Consider the following 13,016-nt stretch of genomic DNA (forward strand, 5'->3'; position numbering starts at 1 on the left):
TGTAGGCATGTCAGAATTACAGTTATGCAGCTTACATAATGTAGCCTTTTTTAATGTTTAATGACAAGATAGAGACTTAAAGGGACTGTTAGTATGATTTTAAGTGTTTTATTAATCAAAATCAATGTCTTTATTCATAAATATGTCCTTGTTGGTGTCAAATGACCTCTGCCAGTGATCTGACTTTTCTTTGTAAGCTTAGAATTTCTTCTCTTTACTTACATTGAACGGGTATGTCCAAGGAGGCTTCCATGTCGTTCTGCCGTATTGATAAAACATAATAGCAGAGAGGGACAAAAAGCACTACCCCACCAGTGCATTTCCACAATGCGTTTTCATTCAGAACCAATACAGTTTCCTGAAGATGCGTATAAATAGTACGAAGTGTAAAATTCGTGCAATACATACGCCAAATTCCACTTTGGCGTGCATATGATACGCCAGTCCTTCCCATTCACTTAAACGGTGCATCTTTTTTTGTCGTTTTATTTATTGGTTTCTCAATTTTTTTCTGTTTTTTAAACCATTTTCACTTGGGTTTAGGGTTAGATTTTAGATTTGCTTAATGAGGTTATTTAATATACAGGGGGTTAGAGTTGGGGTTTGGGTTAGGATGTCATTTTTATATAACAAAAAGTTGTTCTAACCCTAAACCCAAGCGAAAATGGTAAAAAATAGCAAAAAAAAATTTGAGAAACCAATAAAGAAAACGCCAAAAAAAGATGCACCGTTTAAGTGAATGGGAAGGACTGGTGTATCATATGCACGCCAAAGGGGAATTTGGTGTATGTATTGCACGAGTTTTACACTTCGTGCTATTTATACGCATCTTCAGGAGACTGGGCTGTTCAGAACACATGAACCAGCTGCAACGGACAAGGAGATCATTGAGTTTATAACGGATACCGTAGTTGTATCACGTATCTGGAAAGGCGAGGCGCTAGAGAGCACTGTTCGTTTGAATGCAAAATAAAATTTCACCACTAGATGGGGTAAATCCTACTTATTGTCCCTTTAAGGAAAATTATGTAGAACAATAATTTAAATTAAATGTCCCCTTGATTAGCCTACTTATTTATATGTCCCACAGCTGACATGGAATGCTATTAACCGGTTCGGGAACTTTATTTTTTTGTTCTAACCGGTTGAGGAACGTCAATTTAGGGTTGAACCGGAAACTTTAAAATACTGTTTCTGTTCGGAACAAACCAATTAGGGAACAATTCTGGATCAAAGCCCTGCTTGCGATCCCACCGCTGCCACTAATTGTGAAAGTCATGGCCAGAGGGTAGAAAAAACATAGGGGCAGTAGCTTTATGCAAAAATATTTTGAGAGTTAATGTCAATAAACAATAAATCAGTGGGGTAACATTTTAGTTTTTTAGTTTACAAATTCCGCTTTCTATTAGGCCTGGCACCGGGCGCAACTTTTAAATGGGGATGAGAGATGAGACTTTCATTGGTTTATTGCACGTTAAGCCCAAAACACACCCATTACTCATTACAAAAACAGGAACAACCCTTTTAAGCCCTGTGTTTGGTGCATAAACCATTTTATTGGTTTAACATTTAAAAAAAACATTTAAAAACAGATGTAAATCTTAAAGGCACTGTAAGCCAAATACACTTGATTAGTTAATAACACATTATGGGCCCTATTTTAATGTTCTAAGCGCATTGTCTAAAGCGCACGGTCTAAACAGACATGTCTGAACCCACTTTTGCTAATTTAAGGACGGGAAAATGGTTTATGCACCAAGCACACGGCTTAAAAGAGTTGTTCCTGTTTTTGTAATGAGTAAGGGGTGTGTTTTGGGCTTAACGTGCAATAAACCAATGAAAGTCTCAGCTCTCATCGCCATTTAAAAGTTGCGCCTGGTGCCAGGCCTAATAGAAAGCGGAATTTGTAAACTAAAAAACTAAGCGGAGGAAGAAGACATGTTAAAACATTTTCTTGTTTTTATTTGTATTAAAATTATTATTTTTGGGATTAAAACCTTTAAAAGCCATTTTCTTCAGACATGGAAGGAAAAATAGCAGGCTTTTATTAGCTGTAAATGTATTGATATCCTACATAATCATTGTAATCTCATAAAATATTTGCAAATATGCAAGAAAAGGTTTCTACTCTAAAAATACAAACAAGAGATAAAGATTTTACAAATGTGCGGAGAGCCGTTTCAGCACTCAGCGCAATGGAAATACAAACAAGAGATAAAGAATTTACAAACGTGCAGAGCCATTTCAGCACTCAGACAGCCTCATGTATTTTTTTAAAAAGCATTACTTAAAAATGTTTCTCATCTCACTATATCCACAGGTACAGAGTCATTATATACAATAAATCAGTGGGGTAACATTTAAAAAAAAAACATTTAAAAACAAATGCATTTGTTTAAAGCAAAGCATTTATTTACTTACCAGGCTGCAGATGAAGTGTCTTCTAACATCTCATAAAGAGAATAATAATCTTTTACATTTGAATGCCAGTTCCGCTTTAAGACAAAGTATTTCATCACTCAGTGGCAGCACCTTGGAAGAGGGATTGTCACAGGGTGTACAGTATCCCCGATCCTGTTTATCATAGGCATGAACCTTATATTCAAGGCAGGAGAAAAGGAAACCAGAGGCCCAAAGATGGACTTAGGGATCCTGCAACCCGCTCTTAGAGGTTACATGGACAATCTTACAATCACAACGTCTTCCCATGTTCAGGCCCGGTGGGTCTTAGCTAAACTCGAAGAGATGGCAACATGGGCCAGAATGACATTCAAGCCAAAGAAATCAAGAAGCTTCATAATCAGGAAGGGCAACATTTCCTTCAAGTACAACCTGGTCATACAAGGTGAGACCACCCCCTCCATTAAAGATAACCCGATCAAGTATTTGGGGAAGTGGTACAATGAGTTACTAAAGGACCACAACAATGTCCGCACCACTGAAAAGCAAGCAGAGCTGTGGCTAAAGAAAATATAAATATCTGGACTTCCAGGGAAATTTAAAGCATGGCTGTATCAACATGGCCTGCTCCCCAGACTGATGATGCTGCTGACTGTATATAATGTCCCTCTCACTGCAGTGGAAGGAGTAGAACGTTAGATCAATACACACCTTAGAAAGTGGCATGGAATTCCACCTAGTTTTACATCAGTTGGGCTATACATCAGATCAGGGCAACTTCAGCTACCACCTCTTCTCTGGTTGAGGAGTTTCAAGTAGCCAAGTGTAGGGTGGCCATGACCTTGAGAATACAGAAATAGGAAAATCAGTGAAGCAGGAATAAAAACAAGGTCAGGACAGAAGTGGGATGCCACTGCTTCGCTAGCCCTAGCTGAAGGAAACTTAAAGCTCAAAGATATCATTGGAGCACCCTATGTAGGACGGCAAGGCCTAGGTATGTCCCACTTTCATACGTTGGGGGAAGCCAATTCAGTGGAAAGAAAAGCCATGATCCAGGCAGTAGTAAGGGATCTAGAGGAAGAGCGAAGAAGGGCAAAGGCTGTGAAACTTGTATACCATGGTCACTGGACTTCGTGGGATAGGACTCCGCTTAGGACTCCCTAAGCGGAAAGTGTCATGGAATGATCTCTGTAGGCTGGAGCCATACCGAATATCCTTTTTACTGAGAGCCATTTATGAAACCCTTCCTTCCCCTGTGTATCTCCACAGATGGGGGCTGAGAGATGACCCTCTATGCAAGTTCTGTGGGCAGAAGGAACAATGGCCCATGTCTTGACACGTTGCAGCACAGCACTTGCTCAGGGCAGATACAGATGGCGCCATGACAAAGTCCTAACTGTCCTTGCTGATATTTTGGAGCAGGAGAGAACCCGGAAATGTCAATATAAGATCAAGGCGCCCCTTGCCTAAAGGAGGGTTCAAAGCTACCAGGGTCCAGTAAGATCAGTGCAAGCATTCTGCAGTCTGCCAAAGAATGGGAGCTTCCTGACTTTGTCCACACTACCTTGAGACCAGACGCAGTCATTTTCTCTAACACAGGAAAGAAGATCATCCTGGTTGAGCTTACGGTACCATGGGAAGAGGGGTGTGAAAAGGCATTTGAAAGGAAATCTGAACGTTACAGGGAGCTGGTGCAAAACTGCAGAGAGAAAGGCTGGCAGACATAGCTGTAGCTTGTTGAGGTGGGATGCAGGGGGTTTCCAGCCCAATCAGTCTGGAAATTGCTGACAGCTGTGGACTGAAAGAATCAGACAAAAAAGGTGGTGCAAAGACTTGGTGAGGCAGCAGAGAGAGCCTTCTGTTGGATTTAGAATAGGAGGGAGGAGGCGAGCTGGCAGCCAGGAGGGAGTGAGTAGTGTCTGGCCACCACTGCTGACCCACCAACAGGAGAGTGTTATGGTCAAGGGTCAAAACACTCAATGATAGTTGGTAACCATCTGATGACACAACTTCCTGGCTAAGAGCTCCAGTCATTGCAAAATCCATCCAAGATTGTATGCTATCACTTTAATTTTTTATAATTAAAAGCTTTTTTGTGCTGCTGCGCATCCGTGTGTGTGATAAGCAAACCCACGTTGTCATGTTGTCCCGTTTAAAGGCACATATTTCTAACGCGCTCATTAAATAACAAAAACACTATTGTGCCATAGACTTTAGACCAGGTTTTAGTTGGTCAATAGCATAGTCTATTTTAGTTGCCTCAAAAAAGAGATGACACTCAATTAACACATGACTGAGAGTTTCCAGCAAGTGCCTTATCATAGTTCCTAAATTCCTGTTTATTTTTGCAAAATTCTTTTTGTCCACAAACAGTTGTTCAGTAAATAGAACATATGATGACCAAAAAAGATTACAGGCAGAAGGTGTGTCATAGTTAAATCTCATAAGCGAGCATTTGCCTATGAAAGGAGTGTGGGTGTGCGAACAACATGTTAACAGGGACATTTAAAAGTTGAAGCCAGTCTTACTGTTGTCAGAGACGATGAGGATGTTTCATGGACTAAGTGCCGTGTTCACTGTCACTCTCCTAGCGAGAGGTAGCCTACCTTCAATATTTAATTCACGCTTGTGACATTGTTTTACAATTGCATATATTTTGGAATGAATACTAACTGCATGTTTTAATTCTAGGTTGTGATGCACAACTTTCAGGTAGTTATCATTTATGAAACTTTTGCTAGTGGTATATATCTTAAGCATGGTTTTAATTTTTCTCATTGTCAGTATGTGGTAGGCCTTCATTCTCCACTAAAATAGTAGGAGGACAGAATGCTACTCCTGGTGCTTGGCCGTGGCAGGTCAGTCTTCACAGATACTCTCAACATTTCTGTGGTGGATCACTCATCAACAATGAATGGGTCCTGACAGTGGCTCACTGCTTTTCCAGGTAACCACATAACCATAAGCAAATCACTAATGAAACAATACATTTTAGTCTCCATTTACTCTCATTTGTTCTCCAATTACAGTACTTCAACTGCATCCCTGACTGTGCTCCTGGGTCTACAGACACAGTCAGGATCAAATCCAAATGAGGTCCGCATGACGGTCTCTGAAATCATAAAGCATCCAAACTTCAACAGAAACACTTATGACAATGACATCACTCTTCTGCATTTGTCTTCACCTGTGGTTTTTACTGACTATATAAAACCGGTCTGCCTGCCGGCAATTGACAGCACGTTCTACAATGGCACATCAAGCTGGGTCACTGGATGGGGAAATATTGCCACTGGTGGTAAGAATTTATGAAATTTATGAATCCTGATTAGAGTCAACATCTTGTTTTTTTGCAGTACCTGGCAAACATTTGATTATTTAATGTGTTTCTTAGTTCCTCTGCCTTCACCACAAACTCTTCAGGAAGTAAATGTGCCTGTCATTGGAAACAGAAAGTGCAAATGCCTTTTTAACAGTGATATCACAAACAACATGATCTGTGCTGGATTAGAACAAGGGGGGAAAGACTCCTGCCAGGTAATATGAAACTAAATGTGAAGAACGGGTCATACATTGTCAACCACTGTACATGTACATTGTCAGTAATGGCCTTAACCTTTCCTTTGTAATACAGGGTGACTCAGGTGGACCTATGGTCAACAAACAGGGCTCAGTCTGGATCCAGTCTGGGATTGTGAGCTTTGGCATAGGATGTGCTTTACCTGACTTTCCTGGTGTGTATACTAGAGTTTCTCAGTACCAGAGTTGGATCAACCAGCATATCACCACCAACCAGCCAGGCTTCATTACGTTTACCTCCAGTGGTACTGACGATGACCTAAGTGTGAGCTGTGCCATTGTACCTCCCATTACATCAACTGCTGCACCTGTAACTGTTACGACCCCTGCACGTAAGATTCCTTTAGGTTACTTTAATAATGAACCGATGTGACCGTTACTGATAATTCCAAAGCAACTTATGATGCCATCAAGCTTAAGTATCTGCTTTCTCTACGGTTTGATCTCATGACCTTAGCATTGCTAAGGAACACACTGAGTGATATATATCACGCCCATACAAAAAGAAGTGAAGAAGAAGAAACACCAAATTTGATATTTAATTCTTTGTATTGTCTTTCTTTAGCTGTGGTGTGTGGAATGGCCAAACTGAACACTCTTGTTGGAGGAGGTAACTCACTCGCATCCTCTGGCACATGGCCTTGGATGGCCAGTCTACAATTTAATGGCAGTCACGTCTGCGTAGGAACGATGGTTGCTGAGCGGTTTGTCATGACCACTGCCAGCTGTTTTTCCAGGTAAATGGAAGGCCACTTTTTTAAACTGGAATCAAATCAGATCGACTGGATTCATTAGAAACGTCTTTTTGTTACTTAGATCAACAAATTCATCCCAGTGGACTGTGATCCTGGGCCGTTTGAATCAGAACAGTTCCAACCCCAATGAGGTCTCTGTAAAAGTCGCCAACATCACCATCAGCAATTTGACAGGTGACAACATTGCTGTTGTGCACCTCGCCAGCGCACCAAAACTCTCAAATTATATTCAACCGATATGTGTGGACCTGGGAGGTACTTCCTTCAATATTAATGCTACATGCTGGACGGCAGGCTGGGGCTCAGGATCAGGTTAGTATTTCATGTTTGAGTGTTTCATGTTTCATGTATGTCCCTAGTTGGGCCCTAAAAAATACGAGAGGATGTGCTATTGTTATATATTGTTGATATTTTGTTGTTAAAGCTCACATAAAACACGTCGTTTTGCCAATCTAATCTTAATCTTGGTTGCCTATAAAGTATTATTTCATCCTTGATATGTCGAAAGAGTCTTTCGTGTTGTCATATTATTAAAAGACAGAATGGCCTTTCCAGGTTTTGTCGTAAAAAGACGAACACTTGAAGGTGTGCGGTGGGCGGAGCTGAAGAGCTACAAGTACGCGTAGCCTTTGGATACTAAAACAACTGTGACATCAATGGAAATCAAACTTAAATTAAAACTTTTTAAATAACCAGCCTTACATTATACATATATGATCCAGAATCAGGGTCAGTAATGCACCAACAGGAACAATAGCAGCAACGATTACAGCAGGACGTCTCTATCTGGTAATTAATCCTTGTTTGTTTATCCGCCATTTTAATAAAAAAAAGCAACATAATTATTGATGATGTATTTTATCTGCATTTGCCTGTTTAAAAAGGTGTAAATGTCTTGAATGCAGTACAATGCCAACTGAGGCGGAAAATGTTTGCTGTTGTTGGTGTTGTGTACATTACAGGCACGTATGCACGATTGCAAACAAAACACATGAGATTTTGATTTACTTACGCTTGTGGTTGCGACTCCTAAAGGGGGTCTTTTAAAGTTGTGACCGCTCCATTAGTTGTAAAAAGTTTTTTTGTAAAGCAATCCTCTCCGAAATGCAGCCAGGGAACAAACATAAACTCATTCGCAATTACGTTTGTCCAGGAAAAACGAACTGCATCCACTGTTATCTTAAGACATGGAAAGCTAAATAAGGTTTTCCTCTCCATACATCCAAAAACACTTCTTTAGTCGAACTATCTTGATAAAACAAAGGTGTCGCGTGCTGTGCAGTTATACCGGTGACTTGTACTCGACGGAGCAATAAAAGGAATACAGGGTCAATGAATCGTAACGGATACCCCCATTCGAAAAAAACTTTCCGAAACTTGTAGGAAAAGTAAGGTGGCATGAGTTTGGCCCAGAAATACTAGACTCAACTGCTTTTTTGACACTTTGCTTATGTTTAGCATGAGCACTACAACTCTTCAACTGTGTTAATAAGTCAGAATGCATAAAAAATACCATTAAACCACCCCTTTTATGTTGTTATGCTAAGGGAGGTGTAAGACACATCATGAATAAGAGTGTCTATATGCACAATATAGTAGACTTGAGTGGCTTATATTTTAGCTTTATGTAACTACATAGCTGCTACACAGAGATATTAATAACACTTTATTTTTTGTATTATTAATTTTTTTACAGTTACCCAAACCCTTCAAGAAATCCAAACCACCATTATGAGTTGTGGCAACTCATCTTCAAATAGTATTTGCACAACTGCCATTAAATTACAGGAGGCAAGTTTAATCTGAATGAATACAGCTCACATCATTTTTGAAATTTTTTAGTCATTACAGTCATTACAGTCAATAACATTGAAAATCTAATCTCTTTCTGTGTCTCTCAGGGTTCTCAGGGTGGTCCTCTGATGTGTAAGCAAGGTCTGTCATGGATCCAGGCTGCTGTTGTGACGATACAAAGCAACAGCACTAACACAAGCGTCAGTAACTCCACAGCAGCGAGCCGGTCCGTTCGCGCCCAAGATATCCAGGTCTTCACTAAAACCTCAAGCTATTCATCATTCCTGACGTCTGTGGTGGGTTCTTTCCCCCCAAAACAAACAAACAGCACAAGTGCAGCTGTAGGAAGCACCCCGAATTCCTCCACCAGTGTGTCTCACTTTTCTTTATGTTTTACAACTGCACTCCTGTTTTCACTTTCAGCACTCAGGATTTTTCATTGTGACTGAGATCAGTGAAGTCTGAGTAGAAACATTTTGATTTACCTTGAATGTGACCTTGAATAATGCAGGTTTTCATTCCACTGTTAATGCTTCAATCAGAATGCTTTCATTTTTTTATTTTATTTATGAGAAATATTCTTGTACAGAGATCAGTTGTTATATCTTACCGGCTGTAAGTTCAGAATGACTGCTTAAGTTTAAACTGTAACCCGGGCATTTTTCTTCTACTGTATATGCATACACATTGCATTGTACTGGACAATTTGCATTGTAGCATTTCTATGAGAACTTGCACTTTATGGGAATGTCCCAGTTTTAAAGTGTTTCAGTTCTAATAGTTAAACTACTGCTACTAATCTAATCATATGTAACACATTAACCCGAGCTTTACTGGGACATTGCTGTAAGTTTATAATAATCTAAATCAAAGATAACTTCAGAAAATATTCTATGAAAAGTTTTGCAATCATTCTATGAGCGAACTCTTTTTAGTACACTTTTCTAAACGTGAACTGTTCAAAATCAAATGTTTGTAAGTAAAAAATGTTTTTACTTGAATAAATGAAATGTTAAATGAAAATTAAACGTTGATGCTAAAGTCATTGGCAGGGATTTATTTTTTCCCCAAGTTTTTATTGGAAACACACAAAAGCAAGTGGTATGAATACTAACACATTGTAAATTCTTTAAATTCTGGTTCAATTCTGGCTATTTTAAAATATATAAACATCAATTACTGACATGAACCGTCCTTAACTTGTTATTACTTGTAGGCTATATTTCTCTTTTTGATGCTATATACTGTAGTACCTCAGTTTTAGCTTTTATTTTAATTTATTTTTTAATAAAAAAGGATCCCATCAGTGTAAGTAGCAAATACGTGGTACAACACAGTCATGCATAGTTGGTGTATTATAATCACGTCAGGATGCAGACACTGCACTGTAAAAAATACTTTGCTGCCTTAATTTTTTTGTTAAATCAACTCAGATTTACAAGTCATGTCAACAGAGATGAGTTGTCACAACTTATAAAATATAGTTGAGAAAAGTCAACTTAATTTTATAAGTTATAACAACTCACTTGTAGTTATAAAAACTCATCTCTAGTCAAGATAAAGAAAAGTAAGTTGAAATGACTTGGAAATCCAAGTTGATTCAACAAAAATTTTTAAGGCAGCAAAGTATTTTTTACAGTGTGTTTATATTAGTCAAAATGGACAGGTTGTTAACTCTTAAGTTTATCTGGGTGATGTCACATTTGTTCACTTTAAAAAAAGGCAGCATGAAGTTAAAACAACTTGGTTTTGCAAGTTAATTCAACCTACTATTTTAAGTTTTGCCTTGTAAAAGTTGACAGAACTTAAAAAAGAATACATTTTAACTTGATTTTATAAGTTCAAGTAACATAAAAATATATGTTGATTTGACAAAAATGCTTTAACAGTGTATTTGCAATCTCTTGCCATCTGAAAGGCAGTTCATTTGACATTTGCAAAATAGGCACCAATTTACATTTATGCTGGTGGGTCCTCCAAACAACACCCAGCTGCACAGACAATAGCTTTTATCAGTTAATGAAATCAAACAACAGTGCAATGAATATGACAGTCCACTGCCACACTGAAAGCCATAATTCTGTTTGTACTCCAAAAGTTTGATTTTTTTGGATCCATAACTTAATTATCTTTGTACATTTAACATATTAACTTACAAAAACCATAAACTTAAAAATTATCAGTTCAAAATGCTGTGAGGACAACCTATAAGCCCTTGCTCCTGAAAAGAGTTTGAATGATTTAATTTTGGTCAAAGAATAACAACTGATGGGGCATATAAACAAAAAAAAAAAATTGGTAACACTTTATTTTACGACCCGCAAAGTACCGCGTAATTAAACCGAATTTACAGCGTACCTATTTGTAACAACAGAGTACCTCTAAAGTACGTACTTGTAGTTATAAGGGAATAATATTTTAAGTTTGGGGTAATAAGGGGGTAAGAATAAATGGAAAATTATTCTCTAAGTATTTCATAACTACAGGGTACCTATTGTAATATTACGTGGTATGTATGATTACGTCTATGGGTAATATGGTCTATGTGTAATATGTTTTTTTTTTCATATTTGCTACTTACCTGATGAAGTGTTTTGTATAGCCTACAGTTGATGTCTACAAGCCACGTCGGCAAATAAAATATAACACACAATAAAGATAATAGCAACTTGTACCTCTTTGATCTGTATATGTATACAGGAGTTACCAGGTAACTCTTATATTTGCGGGCTGTAAATTGAAGTGGGGCTTATTCCCCGATTGTTCTGTGTATGTACCAAGTAACTCTTATATTTGCGGGCTGTAAATTGAAGTGGGGCTTATTCCCCGATTGTTCTGTGTATGTACCAGGTAACTCTTATATTTGCGGGCTGTAAATTGAAGTGGGGCTTATTCCCCGATTGTTCTGTGTATGTACCAGGTAACTCTTATATTTGCGGGCTGTAAATTGAAGTGGGGCTTATTCCCCGCTTGTTCTGTGTATGTACCAGGTAACTCTCATATTTGCGGGCTGTAAACTAAAGTGGTGCTTTGTTCACCTCTTGTTAATAAATGTTATAAGGTAAATACCATAAACATACAGAATATTGTTATTTTTATTTTAAAACAACTTATTTCAAAACATCTTTAAAACACTATAATTAAGCCAACACTTAATGTTTATTATCACATAACTTTTATTTAAAATAAAAAGTCATGACAATTTTTCATTGTTTTTGCGGCTTGGCTTCCTCTGTTGGTGTTCTTGTCCTCTCGGATGATGAGTTGATGTCGTCTCACAAATGCTGTTCTACATTACATATAAAAAACATAAATGAAAGCCTTCAGTAAATGTTTCTTCAATGTGCCTTGACAGAAACAGAGTTTTCTAAGCCAGTTACGTTTATAAATTTTAGGCTTACTTATGTGCTAGCTAACCTGCTACCGTTAGCTAGCAACTTTCTTGAAAAACATTGTTTGAAATGCGTGAGTCATGTATTAACAAAACCAGTCACCTTATCCAGCATGCGGAACCTGCTAACATCACTCGCAGCTGTACTCCACAGTGTAGAACGTTTTTAAAACCTCTTAAAGAAATTTCACCTCAGGATCGCGTTCCAGCAAACCTCCTGCAGACGACCGCGCGCTCTACACCTGCGCAGTAGTCTACGCATGTAGTCGTCTTTTGCTTTAGCGGGAGCTGATATCTGCTGTTGTTTCATTCTGGTTTGCCATTGCATAAATTATATTTGGCTAAAATACTTTACAGTAAATAAATTGCAAAGCACCACTTCAAATATGTCCGCAAATGTAGGAGTTTCCTGGTAAATAGGGAATAAGTTGCTATTTTTATTGTACTTACCTTAAAAAAAAGATAACCACATTAAATCAGCTTGACTTTTGTTATTAAAAGCAAGTAATATAGGCTACTAAAATAAAAGTGATATGCTGTTATATTTATTTGCCGATGTGGCTCATAGACATTGACTGTATACAACATTCAGTAGTCAATATGAAAAATTCACAATAAAAAATAAATAAAACATAATTTCCCCATAGACTTGACTAAGTCATACATACCACGTAATATTACAATAGGTACCCTGTTGTTATAAAATACTTAGAGTATAAATAATTTATAATTCTTCATATTCTTACCCCCTTATTACCCCAAACTTAAAATATTATTCCCTTATACCTACAGGTTACCTACCCTGTTGTTACAAATAGGTACGCTGTAAATTCGGTTTAATTACGCGGTACTTTGCGGGTCGTAAAATAAAGTGTTACCAAAAAATTTCTCAAAGAGCTTTACACTGCATTATTGATGTTTTTTTATTGTATATTATAGTGAAGTCACCGTTCGGGTGATAAGTGTTTCATTTGGTGTGCATCCACTACTTTCAACTCATTTCTCTCCACTATTGAAGATACATGTGAACAGTACAGTTTGTTGTCTGCTTCTGTAGGGTATTAAGTTCATTCATTGATTGACATATCAGTCCTGAA

General features: G+C 38.0%; 1 protein-coding gene across 1 annotated transcript; it reads left to right on the forward strand.

Moving 5' to 3' along the window:
• Window positions 1-5,454: 5,454 nt before the first annotated feature.
• LOC135737657 (transmembrane protease serine 9-like) lies at window positions 5,455-8,993 on the forward strand. The gene is made up of 8 exons (XM_073813717.1): window positions 5,455-5,698; window positions 5,795-5,937; window positions 6,035-6,311; window positions 6,545-6,716; window positions 6,796-7,046; window positions 8,431-8,525; window positions 8,636-8,824; window positions 8,952-8,993. The coding sequence occupies exons 1-8, from the start codon at window positions 5,503-5,505 to the stop codon at window positions 8,991-8,993; spliced, it is 1,365 nt and encodes a 454-aa protein (XP_073669818.1). The 5' UTR covers window positions 5,455-5,502.
• The last annotated feature ends 4,023 nt before the right edge of the window (window positions 8,994-13,016 follow it).

This window comes from Paramisgurnus dabryanus, chromosome 3 (assembly GCF_030506205.2).
Source record: "Paramisgurnus dabryanus chromosome 3, PD_genome_1.1, whole genome shotgun sequence".
Lineage (NCBI taxonomy): Eukaryota > Metazoa > Chordata > Actinopteri > Cypriniformes > Cobitidae > Paramisgurnus > Paramisgurnus dabryanus.

What these genes read in the sequence shown, in the direction of transcription:
- LOC135737657 (XM_073813717.1), top strand. Translation starts at nt 5,503, where the DNA reads ATGACGGTCTCTGAAATCATAAAGCATCCAAACTTCAACAGAAACACT. An exon ending in CTGCCATTAAATTACAGGAG is followed by an intron (nt 8,526 to 8,635) that starts GCAAGTTTAATC and finishes TGTGTCTCTCAG; the next exon opens with GGTTCTCAGGGTGGTCCTCT. An exon ending in CATCATTCCTGACGTCTGTG is followed by an intron (nt 8,825 to 8,951) that starts GTGGGTTCTTTC and finishes TTTCACTTTCAG; the next exon opens with CACTCAGGATTTTTCATTGT.